Genomic DNA, 21,064 nt, shown 5'->3' with positions numbered 1-21,064 from the left:
CCGTCCACCGCCGCCCCTGCTGGCGACCACGGGCGCTGCACTTCCGAGGCCCAGGCGGGAGAAACTTCAGGTGCGCCGCAGGAAAAGCGAAAATATTTAAAGTCACCCCGCAGGTCCCGCAGGTAAACGCGGGCAGCGCGGTGCTCGCACAGAGCCGTCGCGCGGGGCCGTGCCTGCAGTGCGCGCCTGCTGGCCGGGAGCGGCCCCGCGCCTCCGTTTTCGGTGGCGCGCAGGCTGTGGGGGGACGCGTCTGGGAGGCAGTGACCCCCGCAGGCCACCGTGCAGCCTGCACCTGCAGGTCGGGCAGCGGGAACCCCAGGCCCTTGTCGCCCACAGGCCGGGCCGCTCCTGTCTCGCGCCCACCTGCAGACAGTGGCCCCGAGCTCTCGGGAGGCCAGCGCGGGGAGCCGCGCACCCTCGCAGTCTCGGGGCACCTTTGCCGGCTGCACTGCCGCTTCCTTCCCGCCGCCCTTGCCCTCTCGCCCGCTCCCCGCCTGTGCGGATCTCCAGCCCTCGCCCAGTCCCTCATTTGTGAAACGTGGCGGGACCAAGGTTTGACCTTTGGGACCTGTCACCTTCAGGGCTCCCGGGGAACACATCGTCAGACCCAGGCTGCGCGGGGCCTCCGCACGCCCGCTGGCCGTGGTGGTGACGTCGCGAATGTGGACAAAGTGTGATGGCGGGAGCTGGAGAGAGCGCCTGCCTCTGGTGCCCGCTCCAGCCAACACCTTTCTTCTGGATTTCAAATGCTCCAAGCTGAAAGCTTCAGAGTCAAGCAGAGATCGCTCCTCGGCCTTTCGACTAAGATCAAGTGCAGAGTCAAGCAGAGCCAAGTACTGCTTCAGTAAACAGAGGGGAGGCTGAGGAGGAGGGTCTAGACAGGGTCTGCCCCAAGGAGCCAGGGGAGGGGCCGCTGGAGCCAGCAGCAGAGCTCCCTGAGAAGACCCCGGCCCAGCTGTCCGGTGTCATCACCCTGTGCCCGCGACTGGTGTCCCGGCTGCTTCTTGCTGCCTGGAAGACGTTCGTGTCTCCGGGGGGCTTGGCGTCCCTGAGGGACTTGGGGAGGTGCTCAGGTCGATGGAGCCTCCTGTGGGTGGGACATTTCCATGCCGCCTTCTGTGTGGCATATCTGTGGACGCAGATGCTGTGTGGAAAACCGAGGGTTCCGGAAGCCCCTGGGCCCAAGGAAGCTGGGCCCCGTCTCTGTGGGTGCCGGTTGCTGGGCCACGGGGTGCAGAGCAGGGCGCTGCAGCTCTGACTGGAGTTCCCCACCCGCAGTGCCGGTTGTTCCCAGCCGTCTAGAGTGCCACGCTGCCCCCCTCACACCGGAGACCGGCTCTGAAAAGCCATGAGCTTTATAAAGGCGCTGGCTTTGCCTGCAGGAGTTACGGCCCCCTCACACACAGAGACGGATGCGGCATTTGTATGGCTCAACTATTTCAACCCGGAATTTTGCTTCTGGAAAACTCTGGGCCCCAGCTGGTGCTCTTCCTGCCTGGCAAGGACAAATCTGCTGCCCGCCTTGTGCCCTCTGGTGGCAGCTCCTGGAGCATTCCGTGAGCACGGCCCTCGGGTTCTTGTAACCCTTGAAAACAGCACGCCAGCCCATCTGTGCAGTCCCGTGTGGCTGAACTGAGGCTGAAAGGCAGCTTGCCAGAGTGATGTGGCCCACCTTGAGCTGAGCTGAAATCCTGAAGAGGGAGGAGAAGTCAGTGGTCCAGGCTTCCTGTCGTAGTTTGGGGCTTACTGCAGGGATGTGGCCCACCTTGAGCTGAGCTGAAATCCTGAAGAGGAAGGAGAAGTCAGTGGTCCAGGCTTCCTGTCGTAGTTTGGGGCTTACTGCAAGGGGAACAATATAACACAGGACACATATTTTATAAGATTATTTATAATAGTCACCCAAAGAATCATATACAAGAGAGTGGAGGAAATCTGTCCACACACTAAAGACCAAAGAATCTTGACCAGCTGTGGGCCTGGATCCCATCATGTCCTGCATGAGTCCAGCTGAAGACCTAGAGCCCATAACAGTGCCTCCCACGAGTCCAACTGGAGACCTAGAGCCCATGTCTCATGCAGGCCTGTTTCACAGACCTGCACTGCCAAGGCTCAAAGGTCAGTGATGGAATCTAGGAAGTCTGTGCCAGTGGGATGAAAGATCTGTGCTAGCAGGCTGAGGGATCTGCGCTGGAGCCAGGAAGTGATGCTTAAAATAAGAACCAGAGCCCCCCTGAAAAGTACCACAGCCATCTTCAGCAACAGTGAGGTCTTGAGCTCCTCTGATGATCAGGACAGCCGAGTTCCCACCAGGAAATCCAGTGCAACAAGCTTCTCCAGGAGACTGAGCAGCGCACTATCTTCCCCTCCGGAGCCAGGAAGCAATGCTCAGAGTGAGGACCAGAGCTCCTCCAAAGTGAACGGAAGCCATTCTCAGTGCCAACAAGGTCCCAAGCTCCTTGGAAGATGAGAACAGCCGAGTTCATCAGGAAAGTCAGTATGACCAGCTCCTCTAAGAGAACCAACAGCTCCTTACAGCTTCCACCAGCTCCCAACAGCCTCTCTCAGCTCCCAACAGCCTGCTTCTTCTTCTCCAGGTCTGCCTCTTATGCTGCTGGCAACAGTCCTCAGATGGGCCTCCCACACCCAGCACCGTGTTACTCAGTTCAGCTGGGGGTTTTACAAGTTGCCCAGAAGTTGTCAGCCCGCCACACTTCCCTTCTTACGAGTGCCTGGCACCCACATATGAAGCTGTGCAGTTACTACACATTCACTCAGTGCACGTGCTGATGTTCTGTTCATTTCTAAAAATCCATGTGTGGTCTCCAAATGTAAGTTCACATGCACACACATTCCAGTGCACATGCATACACGCATACACACACACACGTGTGTGTGCACGGGATGCTGCTCTGCTGCCAAAGCTTCCTTGGGCAGAGGTGCGTTGGGAGCAGAGGGCCTCTTCTGTCAGGTGGAACAGCTTCGGCTGTGCTGACTCTGTGAGGCTGAAGCAGGACACCCCTCAGCCTGTATGCAGTCACAGCTCTCCATAAACGGTGTCAGAAGCAGGGTAGCATGGGACCCAAAGCCACACATAACATCTGCTGTGGACACCACTGCAGCCAGGGACGCTGATTATCGGGTGGGACCAGAAGCAGCCCTGGCTGTGGAGCCCGGGGGGCCCTTAGCGCTCCTTTCCTGTGACTGGGCCTGCGACCTGGGCCCCATGCTCACGCACACACTCCTGCCTGAGGAGAGCGCTGCGCTTTTGCTCCAAGCCCTTCTGCACCTGTGGTGGGGACAGCAAGAAGGAACCACCCTGCAAATCAGACGGCCCAGGCAGTGGGCCCTGGGTGGCTCTGGAAAAAGCCAGGGGATGGTTCAGGTTTGTGGACCTAGAGGTTTTTGTCCCGAACCCTTCCTTGGTTTTTTCTCGGCAGGTCTAAACGTGCAGACTCAGGGTTCACTCCCCGTGCGGTGTGGCTGCCTGTTGCCCACCTCTGTCCTCACACCGCTGGCAGACAGCCTCCCAGGCCACTGGGGGGAAGGTCGAGGCTCTGCTGGTGACTCAGGGTTTGGGAGTTGTGGCTGCACCCCATGTGTCCATGGTTACAGCGGCCTTCTGGCCTTTGCTGGCTGTGGTTTGTACCGTGCCCTCAGGCGAGGCGGCCACAGAGCAGCGCTTTGGCACTGTGTGTGCAGTGTGTGTGAGAGGTCAGGGCTCTGCTGAGAAACAGCGCCAGCTCCCGGCCAGGCTGGGGCAGAGTGTGCGGGAGGCGGGCTCCTGCAGGGTGACGGTGCCTGAGCCACCCCATGCCGGGCCCCATGTTCTGGGGACACCACTGCGGCTCAGCCAGGCGGCACACCTCACGGAGGCATCTGCTCTACTCCAAGACCACCAGGTCACTACAGTATCACCTTCCTGCCAACATCTGGACTGGGCTGGCTGTGAGCATCTGGGTGCTGTGTGTCCGGCCAGTGACACACACACGGTTCTGTGCACTGTGTGAGTGTGCGTGTGCATGTGGGTGCTCAGAATTTTTTTTTCTTTTTTTTTTTTTGTCTTTTGTCTTTTCTTCTGGTACCAGGAATCAAACTCACAACCATGCGCTTGCCAGGCAGGCGCCTTGCTGCTGAGCTAATCCCCAGCCCCCCCATTTTTTTCTTTTCTTCTTCTTCTTTTTTGAGACAGGGTCTCACTATGCAGCTCAGGCCCACCTGGAGCTCACAGTGATCCCCCTGCCTCAGCCTCCCGAGTGCTGGGATTACAGGCGTGCGCCACTACATCCAGCTCATGCTCGGACTTACAGCACTTGCCCCAGTGTAAGTGCTGCTGCAAGAAACCAGCCTGCCCTCGCTCAGCCTGAGCTGGTTTCAACTGGCATAGAGCAGTGACCTATGTGCCGTCTCCACCCCTTCTGAGATGTGCCCCGCCTCAGGCGCTCCCAGTTCCGTGTGAGAGCCTCCCAGCTTCCGGGAGGGCGGCCTCGAGGTGCACAGAGTACACTGTTGCCCTGGAGACAACTTTAAACACAGCTGGAGCCAAGCCGGCACTCCCGGACTGCTCCCCAAATCGCAGGGGATTATTGGTAATCACGTTATGGATTTTTATGTTTTACGGATTTTTATGTTCCAAAGCTGCTTCCCGCAGCGGGACAAAGGGCAGGCTGGGGCTGCGGCGTCGGCGGACACAGCCAGACCCTCACCTACAGGACGTGCAGGGCTGAGTCCCCCGGCGGGCCCGGGCTGCTACCCTGGCACGGGGCCGGGCAGGGGAGAACAGAGATGTGAGCTCATGCAGCCGCAGTCACAGCTGGAGAAAACAGGCTGTGGAGAGGAACAGAGAGAGCGAGTGCGGGAGGGAGGGAAAGAGCGAGGGACAGAGAGAGAGAGAGACAGAGGCAGAGGGGCGTCCTCACCGCCGGCGTCCTCTGCTGGCTCTGCCCTAACCTGCTTGCGGCTCTCAAAGCACGGAGCATCCGGGCTGCCAGGAGCCAGAACAAAACCCCGCCGGTCACCGCGCAGCGACCGCAGCCGCACGCCCACGCCGGCCCGTCCCTCCTGGCCCCGACCCGCTCCCTCCTGGTCCCCTCCAGTCCCGGGTGCTTTCCCCCAGGGTGAGGGTTAAGAAGAGCCCTCCCCGCGCTGGGGATGTAGCTCAGTGGCACAAGCGCCTGCCTGGCAAGGGCAAGGTCCTGAGTTCCATTCCCTCCTCGTACAGCTGAGATCCCCTCACAGGCTGGCCCCTCAAGGCCCCGCCCCTCAAGGCCCCGCCCCTCACCAGCGGGCCCCGCCCCCAACCTCCTACCACCATCTCCCTGGGCCCCAAGGTGAAGGGGTCTCATGCTTTGGAGAAACAGTCAGACACGGGCAGGACGCTACAGCTGTTCTTCAGTTTTGGTAGCGTGTCCTACTTCTGTTATGCAGAGCTTTTGTTGTCCAGACAGGGTCTTGCTGTGTAGTTCAGGCTGGCCTCAAATTCACTGTGTAGCCCAGGCTGGCCTCAGACACAGTGATCCTCTGGCCTCAGACACAGCAATCCTCCTGCCTCAGCTTCCCAAGTGCTGGGACTACAGATGTGCACCACCACATCCAGCCCTATGATGCTGACTGAGATTGGGTGACACTAGTGTCTGCCTGCTGTCCCAGCGTCCTCAACAGTCCTTCCCCCACTCTGATGGTCAGTGTCTGCAGTCCCTTGGTGGTGACGGAATCGCGGGTGGGGCAGGGGTGGGGCTCAGGGACCCCTCTGTCTGCCCACTCTGTCACCTCTTGGAAGCTGCATCGTGGTGACAGGGTGACAGGATGCGCCCTGGCCTGTGCTTGCCATCCGACTCCAGCCTGGCACGTGCTGTGAGCTCGGCTGTACCCCTGGGGAGGAGGCCTTGCTGCCCGCTGTGGGGGCCGCCCTGGGCGGTCCCAAGGGCTGGGCTCTGGCTTCCTCCTCTGGGCCGCGTGACGGGGAGTGGAGCTCAGCCCTGCCCTGCCCTGCCCTGCCCTCTGCGCCTGGCCTGTGTGTGCACCTGAGCCGGCTGGTGGCGAGGCTATGCTCTAGCTGGGCCCAGGGCTCCCTGCTCTGCTGCAGGCTGCTCGTCCCCAGCTCCCAGGTCTGGGTGAGGCAGTGAGCCACGGCTGGAGGGTGTGGTGGACGGTCTGTCCTGAGCCAGGACAAGGGGACAAGGTGACACCACCCGGAGTGCCTGGTACCACCTCCTGCAAAGTTCCCTGCACCCCAGGATGGCACGGGGCTCATCATTTGTGATGCGGAGTCCCCTTCCGGGATCCATGACAGTGCTGGCTGCCAGAGGAGGAGCCCAGCGGTCTTGGGGCTCCCTGTTACCGGGACCCAGTGTTTGTGGCTGTGTTCTGCGTGCTGGGCGTGACAGACGCAGCTCGGCGGGAGGGGGCTGGCGTGGGGAATGTGCAACAGAGGGGCCTGAGTGCGGGCGGGAAACGCCACGAATGCCTTGCCTGGAGGGGCAGGGAGGGTGGGTGACCGGCTGGGAAGGGCCTGGGCGAGGGGACAAGGAGCTTAGCCTGCAGCGTGGATCTCCGGCCCACACTCTGAGCCTGCGGCTCTCCAGGGACAGCAGGTGGTGGGGAAGAGAGCAGGCTGCCCGTGTCCCGGATGGTTTCTGAGGGAGGCGGGCAGAGGCACGTAGATGGGGGATGCTCTGGAGAACGTCCAGCCCCGAGCGGGACAGTGACGACTTCCGCTGTGCCAGCACCTGCTCTCGCCCGTGGGACCCCAGGGTGCTGGGTTCCCTGCGGGGAGCGGGGTCCATGCTGGCCGAGTCACATCAGTGTCTGGCGAGCCGGGTGAGTTCTGTCGTCAGCGCTCTGGACCCCAGCGCAGAGGCCGAGGTTGGGCACGTGGCCCATGCTGCTCTCGCAGGTCACCGTGGCTGCAGCAGCTCCCCTCTGCCTTCTTTCCCCAGCGGCCCCCACTGTGGACACATTTCAGAGCGGAGTGCAGATGCCCCTGCCTGACGTCGCCCAGTGGGCTGGTGGCACAGCACTGGAATTGTCCCTCCACACAAGAACCAGACGCCCCGACTGGACCTCAAGGAAGAGGACGCTGACTCTCCTGGAATGGACCCTGATAAACAGGCATGATGCCTCGTCTGCCACAGTCTTGACGGTGTGTCCCCCAATTTCACGTGTGGAAATGGCACCTTATAACAAGGGGGCCTTGGGGGTGATGAGGTTGTAACAGCAGCCCGGGAAGTAGGGTCGGTGTGCTTATAACAGGGATCCTGAGAATTCCTCCCACCGCAGGAAGACAGTGAGAGAGCGCCCCAGGAACCAGGCACTGGCCCTGCCGGACTTTGGACTTCAGCCTCCAGAACCGAGAGACACACGTGTGCTGTTTGTGAGCCATGTGGGCTAGGTCTTGTGTGGCAGCCCCCTCAGCCAGGGAATCACCCACGAGTGTGTGAGACTACAGGTGTGAGAAGCAGCGCCCAGGTGCTGGCGGCTGGGGACAGCAAGACTGGTCCAGGTGTGCACAGAGCACTTAGGGACAGAGGAGAGCCCCGGTCGCTGCAAGGCCACGTGGCTGCCTGCAGCCCAGCCAGGACAGGTGACCTGGCCCAGCCAGGGAGCACCTGGGGTAGCTTAAACTAATACAAAGACCACACCCTGGTTCCGGGGTCTGGTCACGACTTGGGCGATTCACAGTTTGCTGGGAAATTATTTGGGAGAACCAGCCAGGGTCACCTGGGCAGATACAAGGCTTCCAACCACCGTGGCTGTGGTCTGGTCGGGGGAACCACCCTCAGGCTGTCAGATTCCTGAGGGACGCAGCCCCTGGCTCAGTACCCGGAGACTCGGGGACAGGAAGTGGCGTTTGCTCTGTGTCTCCCCTCGTTTGCGCATTCACGCCCTGCTCAGCCCTCGTGGTGGCACTGTTTGCTTGGTGGGGACAGCGCGGCGGGGCTGGCGGTTCTGCTCTCCAGGCGAAGTTCTCGGGCCGCGGCGTGAACACGGCCACAGCTTCCGCCCGCCCCTCCTCTTGCGACCCCACCGTGCCAAGTGTGAGTTATTTACGCTTGGACACATGCGGTGCAGACCGATGGCCACCTGCACTTGTCCGTGTGCTCAGATGCTGCGTGTGTGTGTATCTGCGGCAATGACTATAAATAAGCCCCAGCTTGCCGAGTAGGCAGCTCCGCGCCGGCTAAGTTAGCCCAAGGTAAAATCAAGTGCAAACCGGGTGGCTCCCGAGCACAGGCACCAGCGTGCACACGCGTGCACACACACACACACACACACACACACACACAGCCTGAAGGGCTGCCAGATTCCTTGGCCCATGGCCAGGGACCCTAGGATGGAGGTGCCCAGCTGGCAGACAGTGCCTGGGCTCACAGCGCTCAGAGGCCCCCAAAGCCTCTCTCTCTGACAGCAGCTTATATGCCAGGGAGCCCTCAGCGAACAGAATGGAAATACATCTGAGCACTGGTGTCTGAAGCTGGGACGGAGGAGGAGTGCGCGGGGGCAGCGCCTGCCCTGCAGCTGACGGTCCCTGTTCCCTGGGGACAGACTGGGGACTCGAAGGGACACTTTCCACTTTCTGATTCGATTTCCCTATCTGACGCTTTCCTCTGGAGAGCAGCGGGTGATTTATGGGCAGGTATCAGTCGGGAGAGGCAGGCCCACGTCCTAAATATAGCCTCTCTTGGCCATAAATGGGGGCAGCAGGTGCTCGGCTGGGAGAAATTAGCTCCACTGTCCTCGGCCAGGGCCGGAGCTCCGTGCCCGGTGGGCCAGCGCTGCGCTCTCCTCCGCCTGCCTCTCTGTCCTCCGGTGAGTGTCTGTCCCTCCGGCCTGCCCAGTGTGGCTCTGGGAAGGGACTGCAGGTACAGACGCTGGGGCCCTGGGGTTTCCACGCAGGCCTCGCTCCGGCTGCAGGTCCCAGCAGCAGCTCCCGGGCCTTTGGGCGCTGCATTTCCTTGAGCAGGATCCGGGCTGCTCGCATGTGTTCTGTGCTGCCCAGACCCAGTCCCCGTCTTCACGGCGCTCTGTCCTAACCCTAGCCTCCCCTCCGAGTTGCGCTGTGTGGCCGTCCTCTCCTAGGTCAGCTGGTTGATTCCTGTGATTGTCACAAGGTTTTCAGAAATGAAAGAGCAGGAGAGAAAATTGGACAAGGCATGAAGCAAAATGGTATTTTCTTGGGGGAAAAACTAAAGGGTCAGTCAGCTGAGATGCAGGGCTTGGGAGGGAAGCAACACTGCCTGGCGGACGGTGAGGTTCTCCCTGGAGGTGGCAGAGCTTCCCATGTCATTTTCTACCTTGAGTTGCGGGGCCACGAAGGAGAGGCCAAGGTGGGAGCCCCCCTCTCTTCCCACCCCCTCACATTCCCTCCTCCTGGAGGGAGGCCCCGGGAGTGAGCAGCGTTAAAGATGACACTGAGTAGCCAGGGCCCCCGAGCTGGGCACCAGGGCTGGGGCTCTGAGTCCTGGCCACGCCATGTGCCGCTCACCCCTCCCCTCAGAGCTGCTGTGGCTCCCTGAGCTCTCTGGCGTTTCAACTGTAGAGACGATAGGACACAGTGGCAAAGAGCAGGGTAGATGCCACGTACTCTGAGGAGGGTGAGGATGCCGTGTTCCAGGGCTTCGGGAGAGACTGCCAGGAGTCGGGCCCCTCACCTGCACCCTGTGCTTCGTGCACCAAGGGACCATGCAGGTACGGCTCCAGGCAATCAGAGGGACTTTCGACAGCTGCTTCTTCAGTTCTCCATCAGGGGCCACGGGTGGGTCTCTGGCCGGGCAGGGACTGTGCCGTCCGGCTCCCTGCCCAGCTCCACACCGTCCCGGTGTCGGGCAGAAATGAGTCAGGCTTCCTGAGAGGAAGACTGAGCCCCAGGCAGGCCCGCCACAGCTCTCCAAGGTGACTGGGTGAGCTGGGAGCTCAGCTGCCAGGGATTAGACATCGAGCTGCTCTTAACTGATCTTAAGGCTCCTTCTGGGCCGTGGTTATTTTGGGGTCAGTGGTTACTTTGGTGATAAGTCGTTTGGAAAAACCTCTGGGCAGAGCAGGTCCCAGTGGACACGCTCCCAGGGCACAGCTGTGCCAGCTCTGTGCCAACCCGTCCTTCCTCTCACACTGCCTCCAGGGCCAAGTGTCTGTCTCTTGGACATTTGAGTTGTATAAGCAGCTTTTCTTTCAGTAAGTGAGGTAAATGCTTTGAACTGGAACTATCTTTGCAAGTGGCAGTCATGCTTGGGGACGTAAAGCAGAGCCCTGGGGCTCTCCGAGGAGGGACTGGATGAGGACACAGCAGACACGCGGCCCCTGTGCAGGAAGAGGCACCCGTTTCAGGGTGGTGTCAAAATTCCTGAACGTGTCAGGAGCCCTGGGCGCGGCCCCAGAGCCGGAATGTGGCAGGAGTGCCACAGGACTCGCTGGCGCCTGCTCTGCTGGGGCTCGGGAGACTGGTGGGGTACGTTCCTCCGGCCCTTGGGACCCAGGGGGCAGCTGAGCCTGGTCTGCTGGAGGAAAACAGCACAGCCTACAGAGGCCCTGGTGTGGTGGGAGGCCCGGGGCTGTGGGTCCTGGGTATCTACACCTTTCCACCACCTTGCACCGGGGGCTCCATCAAAGCCTGCCCTTTGAGGAGAGGCTGTTCCTCGTGTTTTGGGGGTCTCTGTATATGGGATTAGCACATCTGAGGTAGATTTCTTAGAAAGGAAAACAGCTTTCTAGGTAGAGTACAGGAATGCCCAGGCTTCCTGGTGTGACACATGCTGTAGCGATTTGGCTTCTACAGGTTGCAGCCAGTGGGGATTCACTTCCAGAAGGTTCCAGAAGGTCTAGGAAAGCCCCTCCTGGCACAGGGAGGAGCTGGCGGTGGTGGCACAGCATGCTCAGGGGACGCACACTTGGTTGCACCAGACACAGGTGCAGGTTCTAGGAGGCAGGGGGAGCCGGGGCACCTTGGCCCTGTGTCACATGCATGGCCAGAGCACCAGGGTGCACCCCCGACCTCCACCACTCCCGGGTGCAGGCGTGGGGCCCGTGGCTGATGCTCCCCGACCTCCACCACTCCCGGGTGCAGGCGTGGGGCCCGTGGCTGATGCTCCCCGACCTCCACCACTCCCGGGTGCAGGCGTGGGGCCCGTGGCTGATGCTCCCCGACCTCCACCACTCCCGGGTGCGGGCGTGGGGCCCGTGGCTGATGCTCCAGGTGGCGGTGGGTTGCAGCAAGGGTCCCAGTGAGGGGGTGACTGCACTGCTCTACCAGCCCTGAGTGCTTCTATTCAGTGAGAGGCGGGCACTGTGGACTAAACGTGCCGGAGTGTGCTGTCATCATTCCCTGAGGTGTCAGGGTGTGGAGCACCGGAACTGTGTACAAGTGACCCGCATACCCCACGCATCACTGCGGAGCAGCTGCTTCTCCCCCAGGAGGGGCTCTGGGCTCCCAGGTGCCCTGACAGGTCAGGCTGAGTCAGTGAGGTTCCTAGAGCCGATTTTGAGGAGCACTGGCTGGGGTGTTCGAGGCCAGCTGGTGGAGAGCTGGTTGAGGGGCTGCAGGGCTGAAACGTCCACTTTCTGAGCAAGTGTGTGGGTCCGGCCGTGTGTGACGCCCCTCTGGGAGCCTCTGTGCCCCATGACTGCGCCCACACAGACATACGGGGGGACACGTGGTAGCACACACCTCGAGCGGTGTCCCTCACCTCGGTCCACACGGCTCAGCGCGAGGTCTGGGGGTCCTGTGCTCAGAGTGAAGCACCCCTGGCATTGTCTGCCTGGCCCCCAACACACATGGACGCCCAGAGACTTTGGGCACAGATCCGCCTTGGAGACCCGCTGGGCTCCTGATAGGACCCCACTGGAGGCAGTGCAAAGTTTTACACCTGAAAGAGCTGCATAGATTTTTTTCGTTTTTAATTTTTATTAGTATGTGTCTGTGTTGTGTGAAAATCACTTTTTCCATCCTCTCTCCTGACCCCTCCTTCCATCTCTTGACCCCCTTCCCATTTGAAAAATATCTACCTACTTCCTACTGTCTATCTTTTATTTTGCTCTTTATTTATATTTTGCATTTCTAATTCAGAAGGGACAATGCCGTGCTCAAGCTCGTGTGTCTGGTGCATTTCACTTAACATTATGCTCTCAAATGACTCTCATTTGCCTACAGATGACTCAGGTTTATCTTTTTAATGGCAGAGTAGTACTCCACTATGTGTAAATACTCCACTTTCTTTATCCAGTTATCTGTCGATGGACATTTAAGCCACTTCCAAGAGTTAGCTATTGTGAATTGTGCTACTGAAAATACGGGTGTGCATATATCACTGTTAAAGGTGACTTTAACTCTCTCTGGAATATTCCTAGAAGGGGAATTGCCATGTCAAATAGAATTTCTAGTTTTAGTTTTTTTGATGACTATCAAATTTAATGGTTGTGCTAGTTTACATTGCCACCAACAATATGGAAGCCTTCCTGTTCCTCCCACAGCCCGGCCAACCTTGTTATTTGACTTCTTGGTGTGGCCATTATCTTCTGGAGTGAGATGGAAATGCAGTGTAGTTTTAATTCGTATTTTTTGGATGGCCAGTGATAATGAGCATTTTTCATATATCTGTTGGGTATTTGTACTTCTGAGAAGTGTATATTCAGTTGCCCATTTTTGATTAGGTCTTTCATTGGGGGGCTCTAATTTTTTTGAGTTGTTTGTATATTATGTTAGTCCTCTGTCCAAGGAGTAGCTGCAATTTCTTCCCAATTTTGCAGGTTGGTTGTTTCTTTACTTTGCAGAAGTTTTTTAATTTTATATGATCCCAGTTTTTGCTTCTTGATGTTATTTCTTGTGCAACGGGGGCTCTGCTCAGAAAGCCCTCATCTCTGCCTCTGTCTTCAAGAGTTTCACCTGTTTTATCCTCCTGCAGACTAATGTTTCTGTTTAACATTTACGTCTTGATCCATTGTGGTTTTAGTTTAGTACATGGAGTGAGATATGGGTCTAGGTTTAATCTTCTGTATGTGGACAGCTGGTTTTCCCAGCGCCATTTATTAAAGAGGCGACCTTTCTCCAGTGTATGTTTATCAGCCCCTCTGTCGAAGATCAGATGGCCAAGTGTGCCTGGGGTGGTTTCTGGTTCCTCTATACTGTTCCACTGACCTTCAGGCCTGTTTTTGTGCCAGTTTCTTGCTGTTTTTGTCAGCGAAGCTTTGTAATGTAACTTCAGATCTGGGATTGTTATGCTTCCTGCTTTACTCTTACTGCCTGGGATTGCTTTGGCTGCTCTGGGTCTCATCTGGCTCCACAGGAATTTTAGGATTGTTTTCTCTAGATTTTTGAGGAATGCTGTTGGCATTTTGACTGGGGTTGCACTGAAGCTGTATGTCAGTTTTGGAAGTATGGTCATTTTGAGCCTATCAGTTCTGCCTATGCAAGAACGGGGGTGTCTTTCTGACAAGTTGGTTTTTCAGACACCTCCTGTCTACAGAATCTGAAGTGATGATGACTGTGATCAAGACAGCCAATGTGCTCCTGTTTTGAGTGTACTACTGCCCGGCACTGGCCTTGCAGATTTGACTGGGTGTTTCAGAGCTGGGCCAAGGCCACTCTGTGGTGCTTGGGTCCATTTGATCCAGATCCCTCAGCTGTGGGCCGGGGCCCTCGGCCTCTGCCTTCTCCTTCACCCGTCTGGGGACTCAGTGGCACATGGGGTGGGCTCTGCTTCATCCCGTGAGATGCCACATCCCAAGAGGTGTTTGTCATCAAGTGTGTACCAGGCCCTCTGCACAGGAGGCAACTGGATGAGGAGCTGAGTCTTAGGGGGAGGCTGAGACCACGCGTGTGCCCACATATGGCCCCAGCAGACGCCCGAGGACTGCTGGTCCCTCCTGTGTGCTCAGGATCTTGGTGCCTGTTTTATGCTTCTGCCTGGTAAGAAGGGTCTGGGAGGTCACCAAGCCTCTCTCTAGGCTCTGCTACCCTGAGCTCCTAGGAGGTCAAGGTCTAAAGGGAATTCGCTGGGCGGTGTACCCTTCCCAGGTTTTCTCACGTACTCCCCACGTGGCTGAGCCATTGGGATAGTGGAAGTGGAGACGGCTCCTCTCAGAGGCCCCACAAACCCCCCTCTCCTGAGTGCCCATCCCCTGCTGCCTGTCTGAGTAGTGACCCCCGGGCTGTCCTTGTTTAGATCAGAGCGGATTGTCCTTAAGCATGAAAAACACACATAGGGACCCGGCTTGGAGAAGCGCCTTTGAGCTTTTCTTGGAAATTAATGATCACAGAGATCCAGGTCGTGGCTGGGATCCTCACCATGTTGAAGGCTTGGCTTCCATCTGATGGGATGTGAGGAGGTGAATGGATCATGAGGTCCTGACTTCACCACGGGGGCTAATTCCTGAGTGCAGAGCTCGATGGGCTGACTTGAAGGTGTGGCCTACTTGGATGGGGTTGGGCCCTGGAGCCTTTGAATGGTGTGTCCGGTCCCTGTCTCTTCCTCTGTGGCTCATCTTCTATGGGGCTTCTTGGTCTCCATGTGGTGTGCAACCTTCCTCCCCCAGGCCCTTCCACCATAATGTTTAGGTCTAGGTGCCAGCTGACCATGGACTGAAGCCTCTGTAACGATGAGCCGACATCACTCTTTCCTTCTTTAAATTGTGTATGTCGGGTGTTTGTCACAGCAATGGAATTGTAACACACCTAGGGGTGCAGCTCTGCATGACTTTGTGGAGGTGATCCAGGCCACTGGGGTTTTATTTATTCAGGGTGAACATGCACAAGATATAGCCACATCTAATACCTGCCAAACCCCGGCCCAGAGAGAAGGACAGATCTCACGTGTCTTGTTTGGGAGAGTGTCACCCACACAGGCACATTTCCCCACACCCCTGAGCCCTTGGTGCTGGCTAAGTCTCTGTGTTCTGCTCAGCTCACCCACCAGGTTCACTGTGATTTCAGCAGAGTGGACCTGGAGGTGCTGGGAAACTGAGGCTTTCTCACAGCCCCTTGAGCTGATTCCACAGCCTCCCGCTGTGCTGGACTTCCCAGAGCAGCTTTCTGATGCCTGGCCATGAAACCCGAGGCCCTGCCCTTGTACACAGGTGCCTCCTGTCCCCCTGCCTACTGTCCACCACGGCCTCTGCAGGGTCAGCTGCTGCCTGGGCCTCTCTGCTGCCCTCTCCTCTCATTCCCAGGGTATTTTCCATCTCTCCTCACCCGCTGCTGTTATCATACCTCCTCTTGCATTCCAGGCATTTGTTTACTTCTCTAATCTGTTTTCATTATTTTTAGCCTCCTTGGTAACGTTGGGTTGCACTTGGCCCTTGATATACTCAGCATTCTATAAATGTTTAGTTCCCAGTTAATGAAACATACAGCTCAGATGTAGTTTTTATAGAAGTAAACAGCAATGAAATCATGTCTCAGGGCAGTTAGTGGGCTTCCTGTTCCTAGCCTAGGATGATTCCCACCTGTGCAATCTTGTTTTCACCTCCCACATCCTCCACTGGGTTTTTCCCCTTGGAATTGGTTTTCCATTTTGGAGCAACACCTGTGTGAATCTGGAGGTGGCTCAGGGTGCCTCTCTGTGCAGGGACCTCACCTGGCTTCCTTCTGTCTCTAGAGCCCTCAACATGTCTCTGGTGGCCCTACCCTTCTACCAGAAGAGACACAAGCACTTTGACCAGTCATACAGAAACATTCAGACCAGGTACCTTCTGGATGAGTATGCATCCAAAAAGTAAGTTAACACCATGGGTCAGACTCCTTGTGTTCTCGTTTGGGTCTGGTATTTAAAGGCAGGATCTCCCCAGCCAGGCCCTGGAGAGGAGCTGCTCTGTCCCTCCAGGCCCTCCAGGTGTCCTGCAGGTCTGTGGGCCTGGTGGTGGCCACTGGTGGGTCCAGAGCCTGCATCCTCAGCAGGGCTCACCGGCTCTCCTCTTTCTCGTGTGTCTCCGGCATCAGGATCTAGAAAGTCATCCACAGTGACGGGCAGCGAGAAGGAAAGTGCGCTGGCAGGGAGAGGCTGCTGGGGCAACGCACAGGCGAAGGGAAGTCACAGTCAGAGGGGTTTTGCCTCCTGGACAGCAGGTGTGACCCTGGAGTCCCACACTGCTGCTGCGGCAGGTGACGCTTGGCTGCAGCCCGGCGTATCTGGGGCTGTAATGGGCTGATTAAGAGGCCACGAGTGCGAAGGGAAGGGACCTCTGGGCCGGGCGTGCTCAGCGGAAGGCGCCTGCCACATGTCACCAGCGCCCTATATTTAGAGGCACTTGTGGCACTCTTATTTAGTTGTCATCCTTGCAACAAACACAGCCAAACACTTGTGGCCCCGCCCAGCAGCACAGGGAGGCCCCATCCCTCGGGATATATTTAATTGCGGCTGTGAGCCAGGACAAGTGCGGGGCAGTGGAGGGAGGGGGCGGCGAGAGCCCAGGGACCATCTCGACCTCGGGGCCCCTGCTCAGGCGAGGAGGGCAGGATGAACCGGAACGCAGGCCTGGGCTTGTGCGTGAGAGGGGTGTACGTGTGTGTGTGTGGGGTGTGTACCAGTGTGTGCACATGTGTCAGTGTGCAGGAGCATGTGTGTATATGTGCACACATGTGTGCGTGCCTTGGGCATGCGTAGCCACACTGTGTGCTGCTGTGTGCATGCATGTGTTTACACGTGCATAAATGTGCTCACTGTGTATGTGCCTGTGTCCGTCCATGTGCACGCCTGTGGGCATATGTGTGTATGTGTGGTATGTGCACACACATGTGTGGGCAGGGGCAGTTGGGGTGCATGTTAGGATAACCCTTTATACCTTTCGGGCACTCTGATTTTTCCCCACATCCGTCCAGGCGAGCATCCACCCGGTCCTCCACCCAGAGGTCTCTTACACAGACGTCGTCTGCGCAGAAGGTGTCCAGCCAGACCTCGAGGAGGACTGCGAGTGTGAGTGCACGGGAGGAGGAACAAGAGGACGAACACAGGTAACCACGGTGGCCGCCCTGGCCGCTGCCCCAGCGCTGACCCCAGCAGGGCTGGGAGACTGCAGAGGGGAGGGCAGGTTCAGAGAGCACAGGGCCAGGCCCGCTGTGGCCCCCGCCCCATCCTCCTGTGTCCAGCACTGTCGCCTTGGTCGGGGTGAGTTCCTCACTGATGCCCTTGGTCCAGGGCTGCTTCCCGCAGGTGGGCTCTAGCACCAGAAGCTGGAGGTGAGGGCTGCATCTCCTGCTGGAGCAGTGGCCCGGGGCTGTGTGTCCCCACAAGGTCACCTTCCCAGAGGCAGCCAGGGCCCGGCCAGCTGTCCCTGTGGAAAATGCATGGCAGTGGAGGGTTCTAGAAACCATCATACTTTACATTGCGGTGGAGTCAGCTCACGAGGGCGGAACGTCATGGGAAAGAGGTGGATTAACAAAGCGTCAGTCCTAAAATTATTCCCAGGTGATGAGAACCACAGCTGGTGGTACTGCTGTGGTCTTTGAAGAACAAACAGTTAAATATGTGCTTGCTCTCGTCCCTGCCTCTCTCTACTAGTCCTAGATGTTTTTTTCCATGTCCGTAAAAACTAACCCTGAAGGAAAAACGAAATTTGGGCAGACATGTTTGTTTCCTTTTGAAAGGTGCATCATGACAGTAATTCTCTTAATAAAACACTTTTTCCTGAAAAGGTTAACCCTATTTTAAAACAAACTTGAATTACCTTTTAAATGTCATAGGCGAAATTTGCCAGGTAAATGCATGTTATTGTGAATAGAAAATTTCCTTTGTTAAATAATCCCTTCCAAACGTAGACACTAAAACGATGTGGACTTTAAAGGATGGGTTGTTTTAGAGGGGATTTTCTCCTTGCATTTAAGTTTTGAGGGCTGACTGTAGAGAGCTGAGCTGTGCCATTTTATTTCCACCAACTGTGCACGGTGTGACTGGACAGGGGCGCACACCGCCCCGGCGGCCACTTCAGGATGTGGCCCGTGGGTGTCCGTTAACCTGATGGTCAGTGTGGCGGTTACTGCAGTTCGTGCGGTTTCAGCAAGGGTGACTTATGCAACAGCCCTGGCTGCTGAGAATTGGAACCCTTCCTAAAATGCCCAGCTTGCTGTAGTTAATCGGCCTGGAGCCTGCGTGTGAGTTTTGGGGACTGAGCTGCTTCTCAGGACAGTGCCCGCCAGCCCACCACCATGTCCCCTCCTGTGGGATCGCCAGGCTGCTTCAGGGTCCCAGGGCGCCTCACACTCACGCCTGTGTGTGTGTCCTCCACAATCCCTGTGTGCAAGGTCTGGAAGGCCTCTTCCCTCTCTGAGAATGCCCGTGTGGAGACCTCGTCAGATGGCTGCGGGGCGGAGGGGGATGGGGATGGGCACGCTGCAGCCGTGAAGCAGAAGATAAATCCCAGCCCCTTCTCTGCAGCCCTGCCTCCGAGCTGTGGCGAGCACCTGCTACCTGCTCACACATCTGTGGCAGAAATGCTTCATATCCCAGGCAGTTAGTCTCTTGCAAAGCACGAAGTTATGGCTCGTCAGTCAGAGCCACTGAGCAGATGTCACTGTACCCCTGCTGCCCCTCCTTGGCCTCAGCAAGAGCCAGGCCTCCCTGAGCCCTGCCTGCCAGCGCTGGCCACTCGGAGCCCATGCTCCAGGCACTGTGAGGTTCCACACCAGGGCAGCCTCACAGGGGCTGGGGGCAGAGGGGCAGCGACGTGTCCTTGACGAGCTGATAGAGGCAGGGAGCTCTAGCGGGATGCTGGTTCTGACTGTGTGTGTGTTAGGCGTGGTGGTGCTGGTGGCTGGGAAGGAGCCCAGGCTCTGAGGGGCACTCCCATGCAGCAGGCACAGGATTCCACCAACTTCCGGCCCTTCCAGCCGGACAGTTTGCTGGCGAAAGATCCTTTTCCCTCACTGCTGCTTGGTGGACAAAGGCAGGAGGAGGGCTGGCGTGCTCAGCAGCCTCAGGCCAGGCGTCCCCTTGTCCTGCACACGCGCTGCCTGGTGGAAAGGGAAAGCAAGTGGGCGTTTTCTCTCACCTGGTTGGGCCCAAATCCTGTGTTGGTGCCATTGACATGTGCATGCAGACGTACACGAGTGTAGCTTGTGCTCTGTCGGGGAGGACACGGTGTCGCAAGGAGAGCACGGGCTGAGGTGAGCTATGGAACCTGACAGACTTGTGCAGTGGTCCCGAGCTCCCCTGGTTAGGGCTGGAGAGCCGCCAGGCAGGCGCAGTGAGGCCAGGCATGAGGAGAGCGTCCCAGTTGGTGGGGCGGGGGCCGGAGGTGCAGGTGGGGTCCAGGCATCGGGAGTGCTGGCATCTTGGTTGAGATTTTTGGTTCTTCCAGGTGTCTTTGTGTGCAAAAATGCTGCAGCATTTCTTGGAATTCTGGTCTCAAACTTCCCCAGTGCCCAGTTCTCTCTTAGCTTTATTTGTGTTGTAGGCCAGCGCTGACCCACAGCCCTGCAGGGCGGGGCTTGGCCAGGGCCCTGGATGGATCAGTACCTCTGACCTGGGTGATTTTTGGCCCCGTCAGGGTTCCCAGTGCTGGGGTCCTGTGGCTCTGACTCCCAGCTCTGCAGCATGGGTGGGCCTGGGGGCAGCTTCCAGGGGTGCCCAGGCTGTGTCCTGCTGTCCCCTCTTCCCAGGCCTCATTGCGCACCCGTCCCTGCCTGCTGCTTGCCAGGGTCCTCCCATGCTGCAGTGCAGACCAATGGGCATTTAGTGGGACTTACTGGGGGGCAGGGTGCGGGGACCACAGCGTGAGAGGGGCTGCCCTTCCTTTCTTAATCACAGAGCTCGCAGAGAAAGCAAGGAGATTGGGGTCCAAAGAGTGGGGCGGGGGGTCCGGGTCAGCTTTGCAGGAGTGTGCATTTCTGCTAAGGAAGCTGACAGGGACGCCTGTCCTCGATGGGCTGGGATCCTGGGCAAGTCGCAGGACAGTGACTCTGTTATTAGCTGCGCGTGGGGTGGCCCCAGAGCACCCCGTGTTTTCGAGCAGCCTGGCCCCATGGAGTTGGTGCAGTCCTGGGGCCCAGGAAGATGGCCGTGGAGAGGGCCGGTGTCCCTGTACTTTAGCTTCCCGCTTTTCCAGAACACAGTCACATTTCTCCTCTGCTCTGCGAAAGGCTCTGCTTCCACCCCAGCTCCGCTCAGAGGCAACGGTCTCCCCCAGGGATGGAGAACAGTGGGCTCCACCTTCCCTGAAATTCTCATGTTGCGTCAGGTCACAGCAGGCCCTAGAGCATCTCTAGCCCTGAAGCACCTAGAGGCAGCTGAGCCCTTTATTGAAAACCCTGGGGGGCCCTGTTGCTCAGTCTCTGGGCTTCCACTGTGGGTGCGTCCTGAGCACTTGAAGGAGAGCAAGGTGTGTGCTGCCCGCCCTTCCGCTGCTCCCACGCTGGGGTGTGGAGTCCGGCCCTCCTGGCTTCGGTGTCCCTGGCCCCTGCTCCAGGCTCTGAGGTGTGGCCAGCCTCTCAGTGCCCTGTCATGGCCACACACAGCAGGAGAGTCCTGCCTGCCACTGCCCGGCCTGAATACTGGCTCCTCCTCCCACCTCCTGTATACTTTCCACCCCCCACCCAAGTGCCTCTCTCTTGCCATCCTCTCGCACCTTGAGACTTCGGGAGGCCTGAGTGGGCCCTCGAACCACCTGGTCTTTGGAGCCCCAGCCTGACTGGCTCTCGGCTCCCAGGTACCGGTCCCTGGAGGCGGCCTACGGAGAGGCCAAGCGGCAACGGTTCCTCAATGAGCTGGCGCAGCTGGAGGAGGATGTGCACCAGGTCCGGTCCCACACGCGCAGCACGCTGGACAAGTACGCCCTGCAGCAGACGGTAGGAGCCTAAGCGAAGCCTGGGGGTCCCAGGCGGGGGCAGCGCCCTGACCGCTGCGTCTCGCTTCTTGGCGGCCAGGTGGAGGACCAGATGGCCTGGGGGAGGCATGTGTTCGAGGAGCGCATGAGCCGGGCCCCGGAGATCCTGGTGCGGCTGCGGTCGCACACGGTCTGGGAGAGGATGTCCGTGACGCTGTGCTTCACCGTGCAGGGGTTCCCCGCACCCGTGGTGCAGTGGTGAGTGGCACAGTGGGGGCAACGGGGCATAGACCCCAGACCTACTCTACGGGCTCCCAGGCTTGGG

The 21,064-nt window shown here is 58.3% G+C and overlaps 2 protein-coding genes across 4 annotated transcripts in view; one reads left to right on the top strand and one right to left on the bottom strand.

The window, feature by feature from the left end:
* LOC106148679 (translation initiation factor IF-2-like) overlaps positions 1-599 on the bottom strand; it is a gene marked incomplete in the record, with an annotated part of 1,139 nt that extends 540 nt beyond the window's left edge. The window contains 1 exon segment of the mRNA XM_013514984.1: positions 1-599. Coding sequence (XP_013370438.1) covers positions 1-599 — 599 coding nt within the window.
* Positions 600-4,497: 3,898 nt separating this feature from the next.
* Myom2 (myomesin 2) overlaps positions 4,498-21,064 on the top strand; it is a 65,219-nt gene continuing 48,652 nt past the window's right edge. The window contains exons 1-6 of one of the 3 annotated variants that reach the window (XM_005373854.2): positions 4,498-4,586; positions 6,936-7,138; positions 15,582-15,698; positions 16,802-16,933; positions 20,623-20,761; positions 20,840-20,997. In XM_005373854.2, the coding sequence (XP_005373911.1) occupies positions 15,592-15,698; positions 16,802-16,933; positions 20,623-20,761; positions 20,840-20,997 (536 nt within the window). In that variant the 5' untranslated portion in view covers positions 4,498-4,586; positions 6,936-7,138; positions 15,582-15,591. Of the gene's footprint in view, positions 4,587-6,935; positions 7,139-8,695; positions 8,806-15,581; positions 15,699-16,355; positions 16,466-16,801; positions 16,934-20,622; positions 20,762-20,839; positions 20,998-21,064 lie in introns of those variants that run through there. The other 2 variants (XM_005373853.1, XM_013514994.1) reach the window with 2 other exon arrangements.

This window comes from Chinchilla lanigera, unplaced genomic scaffold (genome assembly GCF_000276665.1).
Source record: "Chinchilla lanigera isolate Chin_1 unplaced genomic scaffold, ChiLan1.0 scaffold00002, whole genome shotgun sequence".
Lineage (NCBI taxonomy): Eukaryota > Metazoa > Chordata > Mammalia > Rodentia > Chinchillidae > Chinchilla > Chinchilla lanigera.
Note: the sequence above shows the minus strand (reverse complement) of the source record. Positions and strands in the feature narration are given on the sequence as shown.